Genomic DNA, 24257 nt, shown 5'->3' with positions numbered 1-24257 from the left:
CGCGTGATACAGCATGATAGAACGTTGAACGTTTGAGGGGCCTCTGCTGCAACTTCCCTCGAGGGGCCTTGGCGCCTCTTCCTAAGTCTTCTTTATATATATTATGGCAAGCCGTTTAGGAAAATATTCATGAGAGAATTGAATGAAAACTTTATATATATTGAATGAAAAGTCTGAATATATTGAATGGATTCTGAATATATTGAATGAAACATGACGTCATCGAAACACAGCGCCATCTTAAGGAAGGATGAGTGAGTCAGTTAGAAACTTTGTTGCTGGAATTCTGAGAAATGAAGAGATGGTCAACACGTTGAATGAAACATGACGTCATCGAAACACACAATATATTCAGAATCCATTCAATATATATCGAGTTTCATTCAATATATTCAGAATCCATTCAATATATTCAGACTTTTCATTCAATATATATGGAGTTTTCATGAATATTTTCCCAAACGGCTTGCCATAATATATATGTACACACACACACACACATTTATTAAGGATCGCAGGTTGAGATGGATCCAAGTGCAGTGGAGTAACTCCTAGGAATTTATTATGTTATGAACTGATAGATGTGAAATTTGTAACTGGCTTGGAAGCAGGGTTTTTATAACAAGTTTGTAGCTGGAGCGCTTGCTGCTCTGTCGGGAAGCTGAGTACATAACTCCACATGTGTTTATTCATAGTTTTGATGCCTTCAGTGAGAATCTACCAATGTAAATGGTCATGAAAATAAAGAAAACACATTGACATATAGATGAGAGGGCGTGTCCAAACTTTTGGCCTGTACTGTACAGTATATAGTCATGAGTGTTGTGTCCTGGAAAACTAAAAATCCATGATTTAATCCTCCTGAGTGAAGCAGACAATGACATCCAGATTCAGACCTACAGGTGATCCTTGGTATTTAAAAGAAACTGTTGATCTTCACACACAACAGTTTTCTGGTTTAAAAGAAAGAAAAAACTACCAAAGAAGCAAAGCAATATTAGATTAGACAACAGATTACCGTCCTTTACTTGTCCACTTGTAGATAGCTAGCAAAGAAAACTCTCATATCACTAACTAACTGTTAAAACAATGAAACTAACTAACAAAAAACATGCATAACAGATTCCCTTCCTTTACCCATTCACTTCTGGTTACCTAGCAAAGAAATTTCTTACATCAATCATAGCTAACTATAAACAAACAATCCACACAAACAAACAAGCAAGAAACAAATCTTTCACCTTTTTGTACTTTCACAATTACTGTAAGATTCTAAATAAACTCCACGTCCGTGATAAAGAAATAGTAATGTGCAGTGTTGTATGTTATCAGGCTCTGCTAATAACATTACAAAGCCATTAACAGATCTACTCCATGGTGACGTCGCTTAACGGAGTTTTAATGTTTTCTTCATTAATTTCTTTGCTGTTTAGTATGTAATTTACTATTCTTTTCTTTTTGTGTTATATGTGAGGTATGAAATGATTTTTATGTATAAAGTAAATGTACAGTTTTAAGTATATTTGTGCATTTCCTGTGAATGGGCATTGATGTCTCAATGGTAGCTTTCCAGAAGGGCAATCCGGCGTAAATCCTGTGCCAAGCTGTTGTGCGGATCGTATGGTCCACTGTGGCAACACCTTAACAAGAGCAGCCAAAAGCTTAACAAAAACATGTGTATTTCCTGTGTAATATGAATAGGGCCCGTACTGAGTGTATCTCCACAGAGCTGGCTGACTGAAGGAGACACAGTGACTCTAAACTGTAAGGTTACAGACTCCTCTACAGACTGGACATTCACATGGTATAGAGAGGTTATCTACAGAGACAGTGATGGACATATCAGGTATGAAGTAAAACTCCTCTCAGACAGCAGGAGAGGGTGTGGAGGCTCCTACAGTATTAGTCCTGCTGCTCGTAATCACACAGGAGTTTATACGTGCAGAGGACAGAGAGACGGACAGCAGGTTCAGACAGATCGCAGCAATTCACAGCCACTATGGATCACTGGTGAGGAAAATTACAACAACTTTGTAAGTAAGTTATGCCATAAAAACATAATCTTAATAACACGTAAATTATAATGTTGTGTGTTTAAGGTGAATCTCCTCCAGTCTCTCTGATCATCAATCCCAACAGAACTCAACACTTTACTGGTGACTCTCTCACAATGACCTGTGTGGACCGGACTGACTCTACTGGATGGATAGTGAGACGATACACACATGAATCGGGATTGACAACTTGTTCACTATGGGGATCAGTTACAGGATCTACATGTAATATCAGCTCCCTCTCCAAATTCCACACTGGAGTTTACTGGTGTGAGTCTGAATCTGGAGAAAACAGTAATCCTGTCAACATCACAGTGCATGGTGAGTCTTCATGTTAAATGTTTATTGATAAAAGAAAAGGGAAATGTTTCATTATAGACTATTCAGCTCTGAGTTTCCCTGGGAGAACTGTTCAACAAGAGACACTGAACTGTTAGTTTGCAGTAATGTTTAGAAATTTCTGCATGTTCTGTAATTGTAATATTACCTGAAGACAGCAACCAAATGTCAGTTAAGTTTCTCTAATGAGCCAAATAAGCTACAGAGGATAAAACACTAAATAAGGCTGTAATGCAGCTCTACACAGCCCCAGTTTTACATTCCTTATCTAAATTTTACATCTAATTTCACACCACTAAACACAATAACACTAATGAGTCTCACAATGCCATGAAATAGATTTCATTTAAATAAGTGTAAGATTTGCAGCTTTAATTCAGTGTTGGTTTTAAACAGTAATGAACTCCTTCTTTCAGACTTGGGTCTTCAGTGAGCTCCAAAACTGAGCACCCAGCAAACAAGCTAAAATAGATAAAAAACAAACAAACAAACAAACCATTAACTATAATGACGCAGGTCTCGCAAGGGGCAGAGCCACAAAAATACGCTGCACTGTTCAGAATGGAAAAGCCATTCACTTCTGGTTACCTAGCACCAAAATGTCTTACATCAAACATAGCTAACGATAAACAAAACATCTAAACTAACAAACAAGCTAAAAAAGTCTCCTTCGTACCATCACAATTACTGTGAGATTGTAAATAAACTTCCTGATAAAGTCATAGTAATGTACGGTGTTGTATGTTATCAGGCTCTGCTGCTAACATTACAAAGCCCTTAACAGATCTACTCCATGGTCACATCTCTTAATGGAGTTGTAACATCAGCAGCAGAGCCTGCAGCAGGTACTTACATGGTGGCATCAGTCCTCGCTGATTATCATGTGATGATGACACAGACCTTCTGAGCTTGGTGCTTGGCAGAAGACAGGCATTATATCACTGTAATGAATAACGAAGGGGAAATGTATCAGTTTAAAACATTTTATTTAGGAACTGTAAAGGTAAATTCAAATACTTTATTAGAATTTCCAGTATTTAATTATAATTTTAAAATATTTGTAATTCAATGGCGGCATGGTGGTGTAGTGGTTAGCACTGCCACCTTGCACCTCCAGGGTCCAGGCTCGATGCCCGTCTCTGTGTGCAGAGTTTACATGTTCTCCCCATGCTTGCTGGGTTTTCTCCGGGTACTCCGATTTCCTCCCACAGTTGAAAGACCTGCAGATTAGGCTATTTGGCGTTCCCAAATTGCCCGTAGTGTTTGAATAAGTGTGTGTATGTGTAATAACATACCTTGAAATCCATTTTGGAATGCCTCAAGAGATGCAAGATGAATGTTTTGGAATGGCCATCACAGTCTCTCGATTTAAACAACCAGCACCCATGACCTTATACTGTATATACAGTCTTATGCAAAAGTTTAGGCACCTCTTGATAAATAACAGATTTTGGTGATTATTTTATTTTATTTATTTATTTATTTATTTTTTATTAAAAAGAAGTTAACACAGTCTCTCTTGGAAATTGAAAAAAATGCACAATATTTTCAGCAAACATTGGTGCATAGGTTTTTTTTATATCATGAATTGAACAAAGATAATAAATAAAAACATTATTGTGACACTGTGCAAAAGTTTGGGCACCCTACATAATCAGTACTTAGTAACACCTCCTCTGGCAGATATCACAGCTTGCAAACGCTTTTTATAGCCAGCTAAAAGTCTTTAAATTTTTGTACTTTGGATTTTCTCCCATTTTTCCTTTGCAAAAGGCTTCTAGTTCTGTAATATTCTTTGGTTGTAAAACTGAGCTGTTGCTTATCCCTTGTGACTCATCCCCATGTCAAGACCTTGTGATATCCCTGGACAACAACCAAATCATTCCTTTAGCCACCGCCCGCTACCTTGGGGTAACCGTGGACAATCATCTGTCATTTTCCCCACACATCGCTAACCGTACTCGCTCTTGTAGATTTTTTTCTTTACAATATCAGGAGAAATCGCCCATTTCTTTCTTCACAGGCTACTCAGGTGCTTGTTCAGTCCCTTGTTATTTTAAGACTGGACTACTGCAACTCACTCCTGGCAGGCCTGCCTCTGTCCACGATTCTTCCTCTGCAACTGATCCAGCAGCACGTCTCGTTTTTAACCTTCCCAAGTTCTCTTACACCACACCACTCCTCTGCTCCATGCAGTAGCTTTTTGTAAGTCGCTCTGGATAAGAGCGTCTGCCAAATGCCAAAATGTAAATGTAAATTAACCATGTCTCCAAGTAAAGGCAAGTTACCCAACTGCACATAATAGTCAACAGATGGTGAAATTCCGAGATATAATATTTATCTTTCAGGCCTCTTTTCAGTTTTTTTTTTCTTAACATTTTTACCTTTCTCTTCACTTTTTTTACATTCTCTTTTATTTCTCTTCTACATTCTTTTTTTAGTTTTGACGTTTTTTTACCCCTATATACCTGGTGCTATTTAATGTTTTCACATAGTGTGCTGGTTTCTGGGGGTTTAAGTTACCTGCCGGACAGGTGTAGTGCGCCTTCTTTGATTGTCAACATGGCTGGGTTGCCTCGCAACTACGGCCATCTGCTGCTCTGCCTGCCTATGAATCTACCTAGTTGTCTGCAGATTTGCCCTTCGCGCGGCCGTGTTACAGAAGAACAAAGTAGTGATATTTTCTGCATAATATATCTTTAGCAGAGCAAAAGTAAAACATATCCTCTAATAAACCTACTTAAGTAAAGTACAGATTCGATTGCGTCTCACCTGTTCACCTGCCCATTGTTTAGTTTGATTAATCAGTCGATATAATGTCTGTGGTTGAGTTGGGTCTTGTCTTGTTGCATCTGCTTTTATTGAAACTTTTCTTGTTTCCTCGTATGTTTGGTTTTTTATTTGTTTTCTTGGGTTAGCATGAACCTTAAGTTTCTAGTAGTGATGCCCAATTGAGGCTTCATGAAACTTTAAGGCTTCCCAACTGATTGGTTCTAGAAAAGGTCACATGTAATTTCTTGAAGCATCATTTGGCATATGGTTAACTAGGTTAATCATGCAAACGCACTCCCATATGGAACAACCCTGACATAGTACAAAACAATAATATGATAAACTTTATGGACTGGAGTGGTAAAGGTATTAAATACTTGAAACATATATTCGAAGGGACAGATTTTATTCCTTTTGATATATTGGTCAATCAATATGGGATAACAAGAACAGATTTTTAGAATATCAACAAGTTAAATCTATAGTATAAAAGAAATTTAATTCCGATCGTATTAAATTACAAATACCACCAAGAGTGGCAGAATTCCTTAATCTCAGGACCCCCAAATTATTATCTAAAATATACAGGACACTATCCAAAATAGATGAATCAGTATCGATTCCTATTGCAAAATGGGAGGCAGATCTATCAGTCAGCTGGGACCACAATTTCTGGTCTCAGATATGTTTAAAACCTTTTGAACTGATTAGAAATCCCAGTTTACAATTAATACAATACAAAATTCTGCATAGAGTGCACTACACAGGTCATCGGATGTTCCGGATGGGTCTTACAGCTTCTAACAACTGCTCACACTGTCAAAACAACACACCTGACAATTACATACATGCTCTATGGTTCTGTCCACCTGTTCAGAAATTCTGGTATGAGATTTGTGAAGACTTATCAAAGTGTCTTAAATGTTCCATTCTAGCCTCTCCTTCAGTTTGCTTGTTGGGTGACCTAGAGGGTGTCACTACAGAGGTCAACACAATCCACATGGCTTTCACCGCCTTATGCATTGCTAAGAAGACTGTCCTCATGAACTGGAAAAATAGAAAAAATCTTAATATTAACCAATACAGAAATCGTTTGTTAGACTGTATTAGTCTTGACACGGCATCTGCTGCCACATTAGATCAATCTCTCTGGGCTCCTTTGATCGGCTCCATTACCTAGTGCGGGTGGGTGCCGCAGTTCTGTCCGGTTTTGGTTCTGGTTGCTGATGCGGCGGGGGGCATGCTGGCCTGGGGCATCTGGGTGTTCTCGGGGGGTGGGTTTCTTGGGGGGTCCGGCACTGGGGCTGGGGTCCTGGCCTGGTTGGGGCGTGGATGGCTCCTGGGCGGTGTTTTTTTTTTTTTTTTTTTTGCCGGCCGCACGCGGTGCTGCTGGGGAGGCCCGTGTCAGCAGATGTAGGTTGCCGGCCTGGGGGCCGTAGCGCCCCGAGATAGGTCCGGGGGGGGTTTGGGGTCCTGGGGGCGCTCTGCCTCTGGGCTGGGGTTCCGGCTGGGCCTGGGGGGCGTGGGTCCTGGCTGGTGTGCTGCCGGGATGTGGGTTGGTGCTTGCCCTGGTGCCCGGCCCTTTTTTTTTTTTTTCTTCCCCTCTGTTGTGGGGCCTGGTGGGCTGCCCTGGGCTCTGCGGTGGCCGGTGGGGCCGCTGCCATGGGCCCTGGTTTGGATGGGCCTGGGCCCCCCGATTTTTGGGCAACGGGGGTGCCTATGGGGGTCAGTAGGGGAGCTGGTTCCAAAGGGGGGGTACTTGCCCCCTCTGATTATTTCCTCCCCATCCCCGATGCTTCCCTCCTCCTGCTCCATCACAACACCATACAGGTAGGGCTTTGGGGTGCAGGGGTGTTGCTGGGATGCAGGGGAGGTTTCCCTCCCCTGTCTCCTTGTGACCACCTGTATCTCAATTTTATATCACATCTTAGACACTCTCATTACTTACTGTTATGTTACACATACATATAGGGCCTTGGGGGTGGGCACACTGAATGGCGTCCAGAGGGCGGGCTGTTTAATCAGCCTTACCTCTGGTGCCAGTGCCCACTTCCCAATTTTAAGTGGCACGTAGACATTTAGGGTTCTTGGGAGGGGCAGAGCTGACACGAGCTGCCGAAGGGTGGTTAGTGTCTTGCCCCTCCCTTGTTTTAAAGCACTTTAGAACAACACACACCAACACTACATTAGAGCGGGTGGAGTGAAGCGGGGGTCTTCTTTTTTTCTACACCCCTGTTCTCTGTCCGCGATCCAGGGCCGGGGGCTGAGAGGAGGAGCTGGCCGTTCGGTCGGGGTCTGGGCTGGTGGTCCTTTCCGCTGCTGCGGGGACCGAGGGGGTCTTTCTGTCCCCACGGCGGAGGGAAGTGGGTATATGGGAAGTGTGAGTGTGTATACTGTGTCTATTTTTGTGTGTCTACATGTGTGAGTGTGCGAATATTTGTTTGTGTATATGTGTGCCTGGCTGTCTACGTTTAGGTGTCAGGTCAGGTCCTAGACACCTCTCTCAACATCCCAGGCCCCCCCTGCTCTGCCAGAACACCCAGCTGTGGGGTGCCCCCGGCCGCTGGTGGGTTGGTGGTTTCTCACTCCGGGGCTCACTCGCGGCGGTCGCTGGGCGGGATCTGGCTCTCCTGGCTTGGCTGGGCACCGGCTGGGGGGTGGAGGGGCCCTGGGAACTCTGGACACAGGGACCGGACTGCCTCGGAGTGGACGACCTCCGGCAGAGCCTGCGGTCCTGTCGCCAAGGCCCCCTGGGGCGTCTGCACTGGGGCTGTTGGATGACCCCCCTCTGGGCTCTCCGCTGCCCCTTTCGGGGTGGGGGGGCTGTCCCTGTGGTGGTTCTCCTGGGACTCCTGTGCTCTGGGGGGCCTCTGGATGTCTGGGGCCCGTGTCTCCGCCGTGTCTGCTCCATGCCTTGCGGGACGGGACTGTGGTTCCCCACACACACTATTAAACATTTACATGGAGGAACCTTATGAACACAAGCGCGCTCACACACACAGGCGTTCACAGTGGTGTACAAACAGGTGCTCACACACACACTGTCTTTGCTGTTGCTTCAAAACAAAATGTTTATTTCAAAATATTTTATTATGTGCGCTGCTCAACAGGTTTTAGAATTTATGATTTACTGCAAATCATACAGATGTTGGTTGTGGCTGCAATTTCTCTGCTGTTGTGTCTTCTGTTGTTTTCTCTCTTTTTCTTCAGCAGGTACGGAAGCAGATTCTGACTATATTCTCTCTCTTTTTTTTTCCTTTCCTTTTTTTTTTCCTTAATTGTTTATTTGTTCATTTATTTATTATTATTGTTATTATTTATTTATTTATATATATATATTTTATTAATTTTTTATTTTTTTTACTCTCTCTTCACTTTTTTTGGTCCCCCGGTCTTGTCTGTCATAATATGGGAAACAAAAAAAAACAAAAAAAAAAACTGTTAATTAATGGAAAAAAAAATGGCTGTGAATGATGATAGCACAGCTAAACATACACTCTGTTATGTGTTATCTGTGATACTGACAGGCCGGGAAAAAATATATATATATATATATATATGGTTAACTAGTGATTATATAAATATTGCTCAAGTATGTGTCACAACAAAAATCAATTGTGGTCCATGAATTCCAGTTGCTCTGTTACCATTCCAGTTTTATTTTAGGTTCTAAAACACACCCACACCGTGCTCCTGGCATTCATTGGTATGACAGGGTAATTCACGAAAGAGGCCCCAAATATTTCGTAATAACTCTTGCTACGATGAAACAAATCTGAAACAATCTAAAAAAAAGGCTACAGTACATAACTTGACATACTGTATGTGTAATCAGTTGCATTACATGCGATGCTGGAAGTGATCTTCTCTGCCAGACCCATATCAACGCAACTATTCATGTTTCTGAATGTATCGCAATAGCAGCAATTTTCACGGTAAATATTTTTCTTTAAATCTTCCTCAGTGCGAGACTTGTTTCACTAGACTTTTCCTTTGATCATACCCCAAACGAAGAAGTCTGATGATATCAGATCCGGCCATCATGGTGTCCAAAGTCTTTTTGAAATTACACTGTTGCCGAGCTCTGACATCGTTTAAACAAATTGGTGACCCAGTAGGTTTGCTTTATGAAGACACACACTGTACGTTTAAAGAAAAACTATTTTATTCCTAAAAAAATCTTCATAGCTGTGGTTGAGGTGAGACAGTTTTTCACCAACCTCAACAATCCTAAACTGCATGATCTCACACAGTGGTTCCAGTGCCAGCTGGTAAAGGCCAGGATACTGGTGTCTGCTCCAGTACTCAAGTGGATTCCCTATTCTTACAATTTTTGTCTCAGCCAAATAACTGTCCACTTAATGCAACTTAATTTAACTTTAATTTGAACTTTAACTCATTCTGGCAAGACATTTTACTTATAATAATAATAATATTCAAGATGGCGCCGGTGAGGTCGGCTGCCGTCACGACTGCTCCGACCACCTTTTCTTTGTTTTTGTTCTTTAAGTTAGTTTACAGCGTTTTAAAACCGGCAAAATTACTACCATAGGGTACATTAGTTATGATAGAGACACTCTTGTTTCTATTGGTATACAATGTACTCACAATTCGACGTTTTTAACTCCGGATCCGAGCTGGCCGAGTGAGATCCTGAGGGACAACAAAGGACGCGACGCGAAGCGGCGGCCCTGAGGGAAACGAGCCAGCGTGAGAGCCCGTGCACACCGCACACCTCTGCCTAGCATCCTGCTCGCCAGCGTCCAGTCACTGGAAAACAAGCTCGATGACCTCAGGGCCAGGATAAAGTTCCAGAGAGACATTCGGGACTGCAATCTCCTCTGCTTCACCGAGACATGGCTGAACCCAGCGGTGCCGGACCACGCCATCCAGCCGGCCGAGTTTTTCTCGGTTCACCGCATGGACAGGACGCGGGACTCGGGGAAGTCAAGGGGAGGCGGCGTGTGTTTAATGGTGAACAGCAGCTGGTGCAACAGCGCGAGCGTTGTTCCTCTCACACGCTCCTGCACACCAAATCTGGAACTACTGTCCATCATGTGTCGTCCTTTTTACCTTCCTCGGGAGTTTACATCGGTCATAATCAGCGCCGTTTATATTCCACCACAAGCGGACACGGACACTGCCTTATGCGAGCTGCATGAGGCACTCACACAACAACAAACACAACACCGGGACGCTTTTATCAGCACATCACCTGCCCCACCAGGGGCGAAAGGACACTGGACCACTGCTATACAACGGTCAAGGAGGGCTACAAGGCACAATCTTGTCCACCGTTTGGTAAATCCGACCACGCCGCCATCTTCCTCATGCCAAAATACAAACAAAGGCTGAAACAGGAAGTTCCGGTTCAGAGGGAGGTCGCGCGCTGGACGGACCAATCGGTGGCCGCGTTACAGGACGCACTCGATGACGCAGACTGGGACATGTTCAGAAACAGCTCCGATGATGACGTCAGCGTGTTTACGGAAGCGGTTGTGGGATTCATCGGGAAACTAGCGGACGATACCGTAGAAAAAAGACTATTAAAACGTTTCCCAACCAGAAGCCGTGGGTGGATAAAACCATCTGCGACGCTCTGAGATCTCACACCGCTGCCTACAACACGGGACTCGCGTCGGGGGACATGGAACCATCCAAGGCTGCATCATACAGCTTCCGGAAGGCGGTGAAAGAGGCGAAGCAGCGCTACGGGAGGAAACTAGAGTCACAACTCCAACAGAATGACCCTAGGAGCCTGTGGCAGGGATTAAGGACAATAGCGGATTATAAAGCACCAACATCCGGTATGATAAATGCAGACGTGTCTCTGGCAGACGAGCTGAACACTTTCTATGCTCGCTTCGAGGCTGCAGCTAAAGACGCTAGCGATGCTAATGCTAGCGGCGCTAATGCTAGCGGCGCTAATGCTAGCGGCGCTAATGCTAGCGGCGCTAATGCTAGCGGCGCTAACGGCTGCAGACAGGAAGTCACTGCCAGCACCGGAAGCGCGTTCATCATCACCGAGCATGACGTGAGGAGAGCCTTCAAGAGAGTGAACACCAGGGAAGCAGCAGGACCAGACGGCATCTCAGGCCGCATTCTCAGAGCCTGCGCAGACCAGCTAGCACCTGTGTTCACTGAGATATTCAACATCTCTTTATCTCAGTCGGTGATCCCCACATGCTTCAAAGAGTCCATCATTGTTCCTGTCCCAAAGAAACCTCATCCTGCTGACCTCAATGACTATCGCCCTGTAGCCCTCACCTCAGTAGTGATGAAGTGCTTTGAACGCCTGGTCAGAGACTTCATCATCTCTTCACTACCAGACACACTCGACCCACTACAGTTTGCTTATCGTCCAAACCGTTCCACGGATGATGCAATCTCTCATCTCCTCCATACATCTCTCACTCACCTGGACACTCGGAGGGGGAATTATGTGAAAATGCTCTTCATCGACTACAGTTCTGCATTTAATACCATAATCCCCTCCACACTTACCACCAAGCTGGAGCACCTGGGACTCAGCTCATCAATGTGTCAGTGGATCTCCAATTTTCTGACTGGCAGACCACAGGCAGTAAGGATGGGCGGACATGTCTCAGCCTCCCTCACTCTCAGCACTGGAGCCCCCCAGGGTTGTGTTCTGAGCCCCCTGCTGTACTCTCTGTACACCCACGACTGTGTGGCCACTACCAGCTCCACCACCATCATCAAGTTTGCTGACGACACTGTTGTGGTGGGCCTGATCACGAACAACGATGAGACTGCCTACCTGGAGGAGGTTGGAAATCTGGAGAACTGGTGCCAGAGAAACAATCTCCTCCTGAACGTCAGTAAGACAAAGGAGCTGATAGTGGACTTCAGTACAAAGCAGGTGAGGAACTACCAGACCCCCGTCATCAACAGGAGCCCAGTGGAGAGAGTGGACAGCTTCAGATACCTCGGTGTTCACATCACGCAGGACCTGGCATGGTCCTGTCACATCAACACCGTGGTAAAAAAGGCCCGGCAGCGTCTCTACCACCTCAGATGCTTGAGAGACTTTAGACTGCCCTCCAAGGTGCTCAGGAATTTCTACTCCTGCACCATAGAGAGCATCCTGACGGGAAATATCACGACCTGGTTCGGGAACAGCACCATGCAGGACAGACAAGCTCTATAGAGGGTGGTGCGATCAGCTGAGCGCATCATCCGCATCGAGCTCCCGACCTGCACTCGATCTACAGCAAGCGGTGCTTGACCAAGGCCAGGAAGATCGTGAAGGACCTCAGCCACCCCAATAACAGACTGTTTACTCTGTTGCGGCCTGGGAAGCGATTCCGCTCCTTGAAGGCCAACACATCAAGACTGAGGAGGAGCTTCATCCCGCAGGCGATAAGGTCTCTCAACCACAACCACACCACTATGCAGAACTAACACAATCTTTTCATAATTGATCAAATCTATCAATCTTTTTACATCCATGAACACTATGGAAAATTACACGCTCACCTTCCTTCATATCTACACTACATGTTGTACGTTTACATCCTGGACCATTGCACAAAGACACTTTAATAACTTTGCACACCTACCTTCACAACTACACTACATGTTTACGTTTACATCCTGGACCAGTGCACAAAGACACTTTAATAACCTCTGCACAAAGACACTTTGTTCTATGCATATTTGCACACCCAGTACAGTATATTTCAATTTGTACAGTATATTTCTATTTTTTTTACATCATATTTCTATTTTTATTTTTAGTTTTATTTTTCCTAGCATATTTCTATTTTTATTTTTAGTTCTATTTTTCCTAGTTTAATGTAATTTTTTTATTTAATTTCTATCGTATTTCTTTTATTCATATTTATTTCTTATTTGTAAACTTTAATTCTCTTTTAGGGTCAATGGCAGTCGTATAATGCATTTCACTACATTTCGTACTGTGTATGTTTGTGTATGTGACAAATAAAATTTGAATTTGTAATTTAAATTAAATAATAATAATAATAATAATAATAATAATAATAAATTAACAATAATGCACATACTATTTATCACTATTACATGACATCCATTAACTAACCATTTATTCATACATAAGGAAAGACAAATAAAATTGAATCCACCATTTAAATTGGATACATAATTCAACTTTGTATTTTACCTCCCAATTCCATTCTGTTGCACCCTTTTCAGAAAAAGTCTGTAAAAAAAAATTTACCGCCCACTTTATATTACATGGTAAATAGTTACTATTGTACACAACATACACTAATGATATTTATTTTAAATCATTGTCACTGCAGGTATAAATAAATATTGAGGTTGTAATCCTTTGTGCTGTACATGTTATTTTTTGTGATCTAGATGGTAATGTGATCCTGGAGAGTCCTGTCCATCCTGTGACTGAGGGACATCCTTTGACTCTACGCTGTTTATATCGCAGCACAAATTCCTCAAATCTCCGAGCTGATTTCTATAAAGATGGATCAGTTCTCCAGACACAGACTACAGGAGAGATGATCATCCATAAGGTCTCAAAGTCAGATGAAGATTTCTATCACTGTAAATACCCAGATAGAGGAGAGTCACCGAAAAACTGGGTCTCAGTCAGAGGTGAGAAATCAGGTAAATATTAATTTAAATAAAACTCTGAACATGTTGAACACAGTGCATTTACATGACACTACTTATATTGATGTACATATAAGCATATAATTGTATAACTTTAAATATATGAAATATAAATTATAATTGCAAAGTCCACTGTGTGTGTGTGTGTTTGTTTGTATCTGTTTGTTATATGCACATAGTTTAGCATATTATGATTATAATTTTATATACTATATATATTTATATATTTTTAAATATATTATGATTATTATTTTATTCAATGTCAGGTCCTTCGTGTGTAAAATCTGTTTCTCTCATGAGCCGAAACAGATAAAACAGTAAAGAAGATAGCACACTGTAAAGCATAATGTCTTGTGCATAATGTATTATTATTATTATTATTATTATTATTATTATTAATAATATGATTATTATTATTATATTCAGGATCAGCTCCATCCTCAGTGCTCATGCTGATCAGTAGTGTAGTGACGGCCTCTCCATACCTGCTGGTGACCATCATTCTACTGTTCAAATGTTACAGAGCTCGAGGTGAGAATTTTTTCAGAATGTTTAGATCATAATTTGTTTGTTTAGTTATTTTGCTTCTCCAACACATATCCTTCCATGACTAGCCATGAATGGTGGAGCTGGTGACTGATAGTTAGTGATCAAGAGTGTAATTAACAGGGTTCAGTAAGTCGTCTTAATTTTTTTTTCTCAAATATACAGTGCATATTCATTTTTACTGCAATATAAAACTGAATGGTGAGGAGAATACAGTAAGTGGTGATGGTGGTGGACAGTCCTGTAAATCTCATTTGTTTCTCTTTATGTCTTTACTTATTCTGCTTTAGCTTTTATCCTCAGACATCAACACCTTTGGGGTTAAATCCCAAATAGTGTTAAATGGAAAGCTACTGTAGTGCACTCCTTCTGTAGGATTTGGTATCCCTTGGTCCACACACCAAGCAATGCCTTTGTTTAGGGGTTATAAGTGAAGCGGTGTGTGATACATATAGTTAAAGAGTTTCGAGGTAAAGAGGTTTTTCTTTTAAATGTCTGCTGCCACACAATGCCCTCAGGCAGGTAAGCGATAACACCTGGGCGTGTACTTTATAAACTCTTTTTGTGCATTATTCTTAAATTTTGTGCCCTGTTTTTTAAAATGCTGTATATCAAGCTAACTTGATTCTGTTGATAGAACACAGTGTAAACATTATCAATATGAAATAGATGCTTTACTTAGAAAGAAACTTTGGTGTAATTATTTTATTTCACATTTAGATCATGCAGTTGGTTATAATAATGCCCCCACTGAGGCACGAGTCAGTCTCTGCCCAAGTTAGGCCTTGAAGTAGTATTTAATACAGTAACATGATACTCTAATAAATTGTTTGTAATAATTGATAAAGAATCTTTCTGACCTATATGTTGCAGTTACTGATGACTTAATAAATGTTGTTAATTTTCTAACATCAATCTTTTCTTGAAGCACTGGCACTTGTTGCTTCACTGCCATTCATAAGCATTAAAATAAACTCCCTATAAACTGTTTTAGGATGAAATTAAATGCAGTTTGGCAACAACACACTGTGCTTTTGTTTCCTTTAACAGCTCAAACTAATAAAGAGAAAATTGAGAATGCAGTTTTGGAGGAGTGAGCAGAGTCTCTGTATAAGAAGAGGATGCTGTGGTGTTTTCTTTAAGGATACTTGATTGCTTGTACAGTATAAATAATAATAACAACAACAATAATAATAATAATATTATTATTATAATTCCATATTATTATTATTAGTTGCTTTAATGTTACTGCTTTGTTATTGTAACTGGATTTGTTTAGCTAAAGCCTGCTAATACTGCTAAATACTGCTAAATAAATGAAATACTTAATAAAAAAGACGGATAATGTCGGCCAGGGGTAGCGCAGTGGTTAAGGCATTGGCCTACAGTTCGAAGATCCCAGGTTCAAACCCCACAACCACCAAGTTGCCACTGTTGGGCCCTTGAGCAAGGCCCTTAACCCCCAACTGCTCAGATCTATAATGAGATAAAAATGTAAGTCGCTCTGGATAAGAGCATCTTCCACATGCCTAAATGTAAAAAAAGGTTGTCGGTAAACTGCAGGGAGTTGGTTACAGAGTCAGACAATTCCATTCAGGAAAATCATGATTGTACTGTTGTATCAGCATTTGTTTTACACTTTCGATGGAAACTCTGTTGACTGCAACGATCGCTTGCTCATTGTCACACGTGCCTTCCTCGACTGATTCTCGAAGAGGTCCATTTATGGTCCATCCAAGAGCGGTCTTTATTGCATATGGCCCATTGTTCCTGCTGTTAATTACTCGCCATGGTCCTAGGAGACCACTCGTCTATGCTATTTGTTAGCTATGAGAATTTCGACTCTAGCATTAATCTGAGGCAATTTTACTTCGCTGAGGTATGACCACTTATCAATGTCGTGCTGTTGCGGAATGTTTTCCACTGTGACTGGGATGCTCTTTTGTGTGAACACTTTGGGGAGTGTTGAAAGTGTTTTCTTCCAGACCGCTAACCTCTAAGTCAGTAAGCACATAACTTTCTACTTGTTTCCTCGCGTTCATGGTGCTTAACATGTGATTCTTCTTGTGCAGTCTTTGCTTAAGTGTCCTTTTACTAAACATCCAAAGCAAAATCCATTCTCTCTCAAAAAGTCCAATTTGTCTTTATATGTCTTAGCGTTAAACTGGTAGCACTCATCTAGGGTATGATCTTTCACACAGAATGCACAAGGTTTAGTGGGGGCACTGATAACTGATGCACCACTACTCTTTACTGTAATCAAGTCTTTATGATTTTTACCAACCTGGTTTACGTCGGTTGCAAAGCTGCTACCTCTTTTTCCTTCCATTTCTTGCTTGAGCCCTGGAGGAGATTTGTTGCAGTGTTTTTTATCACAAGTTAAAACATTCAGGTCACCGAAAAGTGGGTTGAACATTACCGTTGCTTCTTGCTCTACGAATTCCATCAACTGCACAAACTTGGATCTTGTTTGGGTGCGCCTTTTATGCATGGTTCCTCCATCTTTCACGCAATTGGTAGGACAGTTTTGAGACAATAGTCCTTAAGTTGGTAGCATTATCTAGCTCATCCATGTAATCAATGCTTGCCATAGTATTGTGACAGTTTACCAGGAACAGGGAGAAAGTGGTCAGCGACTCTTGTCCTCTGACTTTATTTCTGGCCAGTTGAGTGCCTTTTGCATCAGCGTTGTAGCGATTATTTGTTTGTCATAGCTTCTGCATAACCACGATGACATGGCATGAGCTGGCAGCTTCTCACAAAGTCCCTAGGCTGTCCTCTAGTATACTGCTCAAGATAGTACAGCCTATACACATCGCTATCAGTTCTGGTTTCAATGACATGTTTAAAGGCTCTTTCAAAGGACGTGAACTTAAGAGGGTCACCATCGAACGAAGAAACAAACATTTCTGTAATATCTGCCTGAAGTGGCATCCTACCCTGAGACTCTACTGCATCAGTATTGTAAAGTGAGTGTTTGTTACTTTGGGTAGACTGTTCCATTAAGGTGCTTGACATTATGGGTTTTGCACTTAGGGGCATGCTTAAGTGGGTTGCGCGGAGGTGTGATGGCAGTTCGAGGTATTCCGTTGCCGAACTGTGGTCGTGGTGTTTATTGTATTCCGGTTCGGGGGCACATGCACCACTCATTTCGATGACCACACTCCGTCTCGCAGGATGTTGTTTTTTTTTACAGTCCTGGTACGATTTTATTTCAGCATCGGCCATTACAAGTGCTGTTTCCATTTTCAGCCTTTCCTTTTCTGCCTTTAATTGTGCTCCCTTTAGTTCTAGCGCCTGCCAAGCTCCTAAGGTTGCTGCTTTAGCCAACAAGGCTGCTCTGTTAGCTTCTGCCTTCTTTAGTCGAGCTGAGGATGCTGTAGATGTTGAGGACCTTTTGGATGCCGCTGATGCTACGCTTCAAGGGCTTTTTAGGGGCGGGCGTCTTAAACTCCAACATTGACACGCTGTTGTTTGGCGAAACTCCATCCTCAACTGTTTGGGACAATTTAAAGCAATTACTAGTTTTCGCAATCTACGACTTCACTCTTACCATGAATTCTGTGCAGCGCATACCAGTCGTGCTGATCGGTTTCACGCTCTTCATCCTTTGTGCACGATCGCACTTCTACATTCCTTCCAATAAAGTAATTTAGCTGCCTTTTATATTCGCGGCGCTTAGTTTTAAAATCATTCAAATTACAAGCATTGTCCATAAACACCTCTAGTCCGTTGTATAATACAGTCAACTGACTCCACTTGCCTTCTCTGGCGTTCTTCAGTTTGTGAAGCTTTTGTGCAGAATCGTTTTTGTCGAGCACAGGGATAGGGATAGCTCAGTGGTTAAGGCATTGCACTACTGTTCAGAAGATTCCAGGTTCAAATCCCACAACCATCAAGTTGCCAATGTTGGGCCCTTGAGCAAGGCCCTTAACCCTTAACTGCTCAGATGTGTAATGAGATAAAAATGTAAGTCGCTCTGGATAAGAGCGTCTGCCAAATGCCTAAATGTAAGTCCTCTTATCGATGATAATAATAATAATGCATTGAAATATATATATATATATATATATTTTTTTTTCCCCAAGCTTTCAATGCATTATTATTATAATGCATGTACATGAAAAAGTACAGCAGGAAGTCAAAAGCTTTTTCCTCTGCAAAATGAAGATAAGTGAATTAAGAGTGTGAACGTGGAGTGAAGAGCGCGCGTGCGATCTAAAAAAACGCACATCGACAAGCAATCGAAACCGAAATCGATAAGAGGACTTACATTTAGGCATTTGGCAGACGCTCTTATCCAGAGCGACTTACATTTTTTATAAATATATATATATATTTTATATATATATATATATTTTTTTTTTTTCTCCCCAAGCTTTTAATGCATTATCCCCTGCAGGATGTCACCCTTCACCGTAAGTCTCAACCCCAATTCCTGTTCCCTATATATATGACTGTAGACTGATGACATAAATAATAAACTGATAATTTGCATATTCAGTTTTCTATCACTCATTCTCACGTCACATTATTTCTGTGACAGAGTGAGTCAATTATTCATATTTCTAGTTTGTGAGTCTCACAGGGTACAGACTGTAAAGGTCTCTTACTCAGAAGTATGATATGAGGAGGGAGCTAGTGGACATCACCTCAGGTCTTCCCAGCAGGAACAAATGTACACATCTAACTTTCTACAGAAATACAGTTCATTTATAGTACTGTGAATATGCACTGTATGTTTTATGTAAAATTGTTACAAATAATCTATAACCACCAAATTGTTGTTTAAGATAAAGTTTTAAGATGAATTAAAAGAGGAAGAATGATTACTTAATGCAGCTGACGCAAGGCAATATGCTTACTGAAATAAGGAAAAGGGACAGTTCTGTGTTTATTCAGTTGTTTTGGTCAGGTTTCCTGTGTCACATAAAAGAAAGAAGGAAAATCATTAATGTTCAAGTCATTTGGAGAACCAGAAACAAAGGATAGATGATTGGAAATGCATTAGGATTTTCTGGTTAGAGAAAAGCGTTTAGCGATGTAGGCTATAAGGAGTGTTACATAATAATGAAAGAGGACGTTCAATCAGGAGGTTGCTTAATGGACATAAAGTCATAGGAATGTTCACACAATATCAGAAAACCTTACATGGGATTTTTAAATGATGGTCTTAAAGTATTTAGTGATAGTTACCTCAAAGTTTTAAACGTGTGGTCTATGGATGCCATTGATTTACAAATTGTAGAATATTTTTATTTTATTATTGCTATTAATATTTTACCTTTCTTCATTCTTCATTTCTAATTTAACCACAAAACACTTCACGTAAAACATACTTTGCATAGCTAGTGTTAGCAGTTGGCTAATATTTCCAGCTAACACCGCTATCGGTACATCTTCCACCAGTATACCGTTCTCTGGCACACACCTGGTGCCATGTCGGGGAGACAGAGTCTTCACACCAGCCTTAGGGGACATGAATGTGACATGTGTGCGCGTGAGGAAGTGTGTGTGCGCATGAGGAGGAGAGAACAGAGCAGGAGCTCAGCTGTGCTGCTCCCCACCGAAACGATCTATTGTTTTACCCTTTTCTTTACTTTTACTGTATGTTTTGTATTATAATTTTGTGACGCTGAAAAGGCTAAAAAAGGTTTTGTGCTAACCGCTATTGTTGGCTCTGAGCTCTTTCTTCCCGGCTATCCAAAGCGGCAAAGTTTGTGTGCATGTAAATGTATTGTAATCCTATTTCATACATGTTCTGAAACCACGCCCCCTTTCAATTTAAATTAACAGAGGGAGAGATATGGATCATTTCTCGATACAGCAAAGAATGAATAATTGCTATGGATGAAAATGAAAAAAAAAAAGAAAAAGTGGAGCTGAAAATTTATGCCACAAGAAGAAAAGGCTTCAAAAGCAGATGCTGTGAAATTCTTTAAATTAACAGATTCTGCCTTTGGCGTGAGGGGAAATGACAGTTCCACAGGCTCTGACAGCTCTAACATTACGGTCAGGGACAGCGAGTCTGGATCCAGCAGCCTCAGGGTCAGTGATGATATTGACCAGCACCTCTCCCCTTCTGTACCCGAGCCAAGTGAAAATCAACTGAACAGATAAACTGGAATAAAATCAGAGGCAGCATTAGCTCGGGCTAGTAAACTTACCCATTTTAATTAATAATGTAGACAATATAAATTTAAAATAAGGCTGAGAAAATATTATTTTGAAATAATATTGACGACAATAATAATTTCTAGCATGAGCTGATGCTGCTACTGATTTAATTCGAGATGACCTGTTCAGTTTGATTGACATCATTTTCACTCTGGTAGAGAAGGAGAGAGGTGTAGGTCATCATCAGCAGGCACTGGTTCATCATCACTGACCTGCTGCACTTGCAGCTTACACTGATTGGTGTATACTTGCTTGCTGATACACTGGGTGGTGTATCTTACACTGACTGCATTAAGATGAGCCTCCTTGACCTGCTAAAATATTGTCCTTATAGTTTATGTTGTTTGTCCTAATGTTCTTTCCTATGTTTAACAAATATGACCCAATATACACTACCGTTCAAAAGTTTGGGGTCACTTGCAAATTTCTTTGTTTTTGTTTAGTGATTTTTCTACATTCTACAACAATACTGGGGATTTCAAAACTATAAAATAACACATATGGAATTAGGTAATTATGTAACAATAACAAAAACAACAGTTAGATGTTATTATAAGACACAGAGGTCAGCCTTTCTGGAATAGTTTTTGCAAGAACAGTATTGTCAAGGGCATTTGCAAAATCCGTCAAGCACCATAATGAAACTGGCTCTCATGAAGACCATCCCAGGAGGGCGAGACCAAAACCTACCTCTGTCTCAGACGAGAAGTTCATTTAGAGTTATCAGCCTGAAACATGACCAATTAACAGCACCTCAGATTAGAGGCGTTATGAAGTCTTTACAGAGAAGAAGTAGCAGAAACATCTCACCATTAACTGTTCAAAGGAGATTAATGCATTTTTGGACGCCTTTACAATGTAGAGAGAAATAAAAATCAAAAATAGTTATGGAGTAAGAAAGTGACCCCAAACTTTTAAATGGTTGTGTATGTTCAGTGATACTTTAAATAATATACTTAAAAAGCATTTATTTCTGTATTGCGTTATATTTTTATACTAGTAAGTTGTGTTGTGTCCTTGAGACTTTTGACTCAAGTCAAAAGTCACGGATGATGGCGGACTGGTGTGAACTTCAGGCAGTTTTGCTAATTTTAGCAGATCAGATAGAGAGGGATAATTTACCAGTAGTCACTGTACTGCCACCTACTGCATGGGACACGTATTGCATTAGACCTAACTCCATACTTCATGCGCTATTACTCACGTCTAAATAAAGGAGCAACCAATCACACAGCTGGGTCCGCCCTATCGCTCTCGATTGAAGTCACCTTATGAAATAAATAGGCCATCATGAAAAACAGGATTTTGAAATAAAAACTGACTTTAAAAAAATGACATTTTGAAATAAAAAAGCATGAATTAAATAAAATGCCTCTGCAATAATCTCTGTTATTAAGAAAAAATATTTGCAAAGGGCAATATATTTCATAATAATAAGCTTTTTTATTTCAAAATATGTTCCATTATTTCACAATATCATTCTCATATTACATTTATGTGTCTTATTTATTCATAGAGTTATTTATTTCATCACTTTGGAGTTCCATAATACATGAGGTGGTAGAATTACTTAACAAAGTATTATACAAGACAATATAATAAATGTACGATGAGGTTGTTTATCACAACCTGACATTTCAGGTGTATAAGCTCTCAGGCAATGTTTCAGTATGTTTTCTCATTTCTCATCGCTGTGTGTGTGTGTTGGGGGGTGGGTATTGATACTAATGACACCCTGTGTTAGATTGAGGCATGAGAAAAGAGGTGGGCGGTAATTTTTTTGTGGTTTTGCTTGTTTTTCTTGTTCAAGTGTCATGAACTGTAAATAAAAACTAAGTATGAATGTGTGGTTACTGACTGGAAACTGTTGTGGATAAATATAACTTTACTGGTACTCAATGTTTTGCTCATGTGGTACCTATTATTATATTTATGTAAATAGGTATTTATTCTTTATTTTCTTCTTTCCTTTGTTATGGAATGTGCTAATGTTTCAAGTTGTCCCAGCTCACTATAGGAGATGTATTGTGTGAAGCTAAAAATGTTTTAGATATTAAAGGAACGACGGAGTCCTAAGAAGATGCGCAAAGTTTTGGCGAGAGAAAGTGCTGCATCATCGGTGGAGAAAGAATCGGTTGACATTTGCAAGCCTGCAGGCAGCAATGCTGATGTTATCAGCGATGTTCTTCACACCTAAGATGTTCTATGTGATGTAATGTCCGGCAGTCAGCAAGACACAAGACAAGAATATGTATTCTGTTAAATCTATTTAGGAGCAGTAGAGAGCAGCTTACATCATCAGTGTTTGCCTTATAAGGTTAGAACCTGCTAAGTGGTTAATAAAGTAAGGCTGTTAGAACATGAGTCACAGGACCAGGGTATAAAGGAGTTCTGTTGTACTACTATAACGTTCTTAGGCAGTGGTACCATGCATTGTTAATTTAAGTTCACAAGACTTTGTGTTCTGTTATTTTCCTTTGAACCCTTTGCTTAGTTATTCTTATTTACCGTATATTGCTTTTCTTTGCTGAAGTTGTAGTTGATTGCAATATAAAATAATAAAAGGACTGCCTCCCATTGCGAGGTTAGTACCCCCAGTACTGTGCAGAAGCTGTGAGTTATTTGTGTTCGGGAACAGACGATTTCGGGAACTACATTTACAAGGACACTTTCTAAGGTGAGTCTTGTGCTGACCTTTACAGAATTTAACACCGGTAATGGTTCGTCCTGTGCAGATAGATATTTTCTATTTGGGAAAGTGATTAGGGAATGTTTATCAATGCGACAATACAATACCTTCAATGATGATTTTTCTTTTACTGCGCTTTCTGCATTCAAAAATGATAACGAAATCGGCCAAGTTTACTATTTATTGAAATATCAATTTCTAAACCAATAAGATCAAATAACACCAAGTTCAAAACAGATAAAATACACGTGCTTTTGTTATAACAGACTTACTTAGTCACTTATCTAGAGCTTTCCTTGCAAAGAAGTCGAGTGGCTTATTAACGTGACTGGGGTGTGTTGTCTCTAAGTGTCTTCCTACTTTGTTTGGTTTCATGCTGTCTGCTGCCAGCCGTTTAAGACAGAAAACACACACGGGTCTCTCATCTGCCCCCACCATCCCCACCATGAATCCAAGCGCAACATAGGCTTCATCATGTTTTCCTTTTGGCAGGCTTTTTGGTTGATTGGGCTGATAGTGCTAAATCACCTGATTTTTTTGTGGTCCATGTAACAAATGTATCCATTGACGTTATTATGCCCACTACATACAGTACGGTACTGACCCGGTTTGTGACGGTGGTAAAGTTAGTTTGATATTTGCATATTTGCATCTCCAAATTCAATAGCTGCGTAAATAAACCCAAAAATAAGATATATTTCCTTACATATATTTCCTCTCTACATTGTCTTTAAGCTACATCCGCCTTAAATTATACATGTTTAAAAGCATAAACACTATTATTCTCTACGGCGCGACGAATGATTTAGGGATCATCGCAAAATGCCGCACACCAACAAAAAGTGTAGAACGATATTGATCTTCCCTTCTGTTCAGCGCCTGAAGGATCAAAAAGCAACTTTGTTACCGCACTGAAAAGTAGAAATGCCAGACTAGTACTGCCTGATAAAATATAAATTTTTAACAAAAATACAGAAACATCAGCATACACAGTGGAATAAATGAAATGACATATATAATACAAAATGTTTCCTTATATATTGATCCTC

At 40.7% G+C, this 24257-nt stretch overlaps 1 protein-coding gene across 1 annotated transcript in view; it reads left to right on the top strand.

Annotated features, from left to right (window-relative positions):
• LOC128515988 (Fc receptor-like protein 5) overlaps positions 1 to 15439 on the top strand; it is a 31062-nt gene extending 15623 nt beyond the window's left edge. The window contains exons 4-8 of the mRNA XM_053490317.1: positions 1702 to 2010; positions 2100 to 2375; positions 13530 to 13790; positions 14229 to 14327; positions 15393 to 15439. Coding sequence (XP_053346292.1) covers positions 1702 to 2010; positions 2100 to 2375; positions 13530 to 13790; positions 14229 to 14327; positions 15393 to 15439 — 992 coding nt within the window. The remainder of the gene's footprint in view (positions 1 to 1701; positions 2011 to 2099; positions 2376 to 13529; positions 13791 to 14228; positions 14328 to 15392) is intronic.
• The last annotated feature ends 8818 nt before the right edge of the window (positions 15440 to 24257 follow it).

Source organism: Clarias gariepinus, chromosome 1, assembly GCF_024256425.1.
Source record: "Clarias gariepinus isolate MV-2021 ecotype Netherlands chromosome 1, CGAR_prim_01v2, whole genome shotgun sequence".
NCBI classification, from domain to species: Eukaryota; Metazoa; Chordata; class Actinopteri; order Siluriformes; family Clariidae; genus Clarias; species Clarias gariepinus.
Note: the sequence above shows the minus strand (reverse complement) of the source record. Positions and strands in the feature narration are given on the sequence as shown.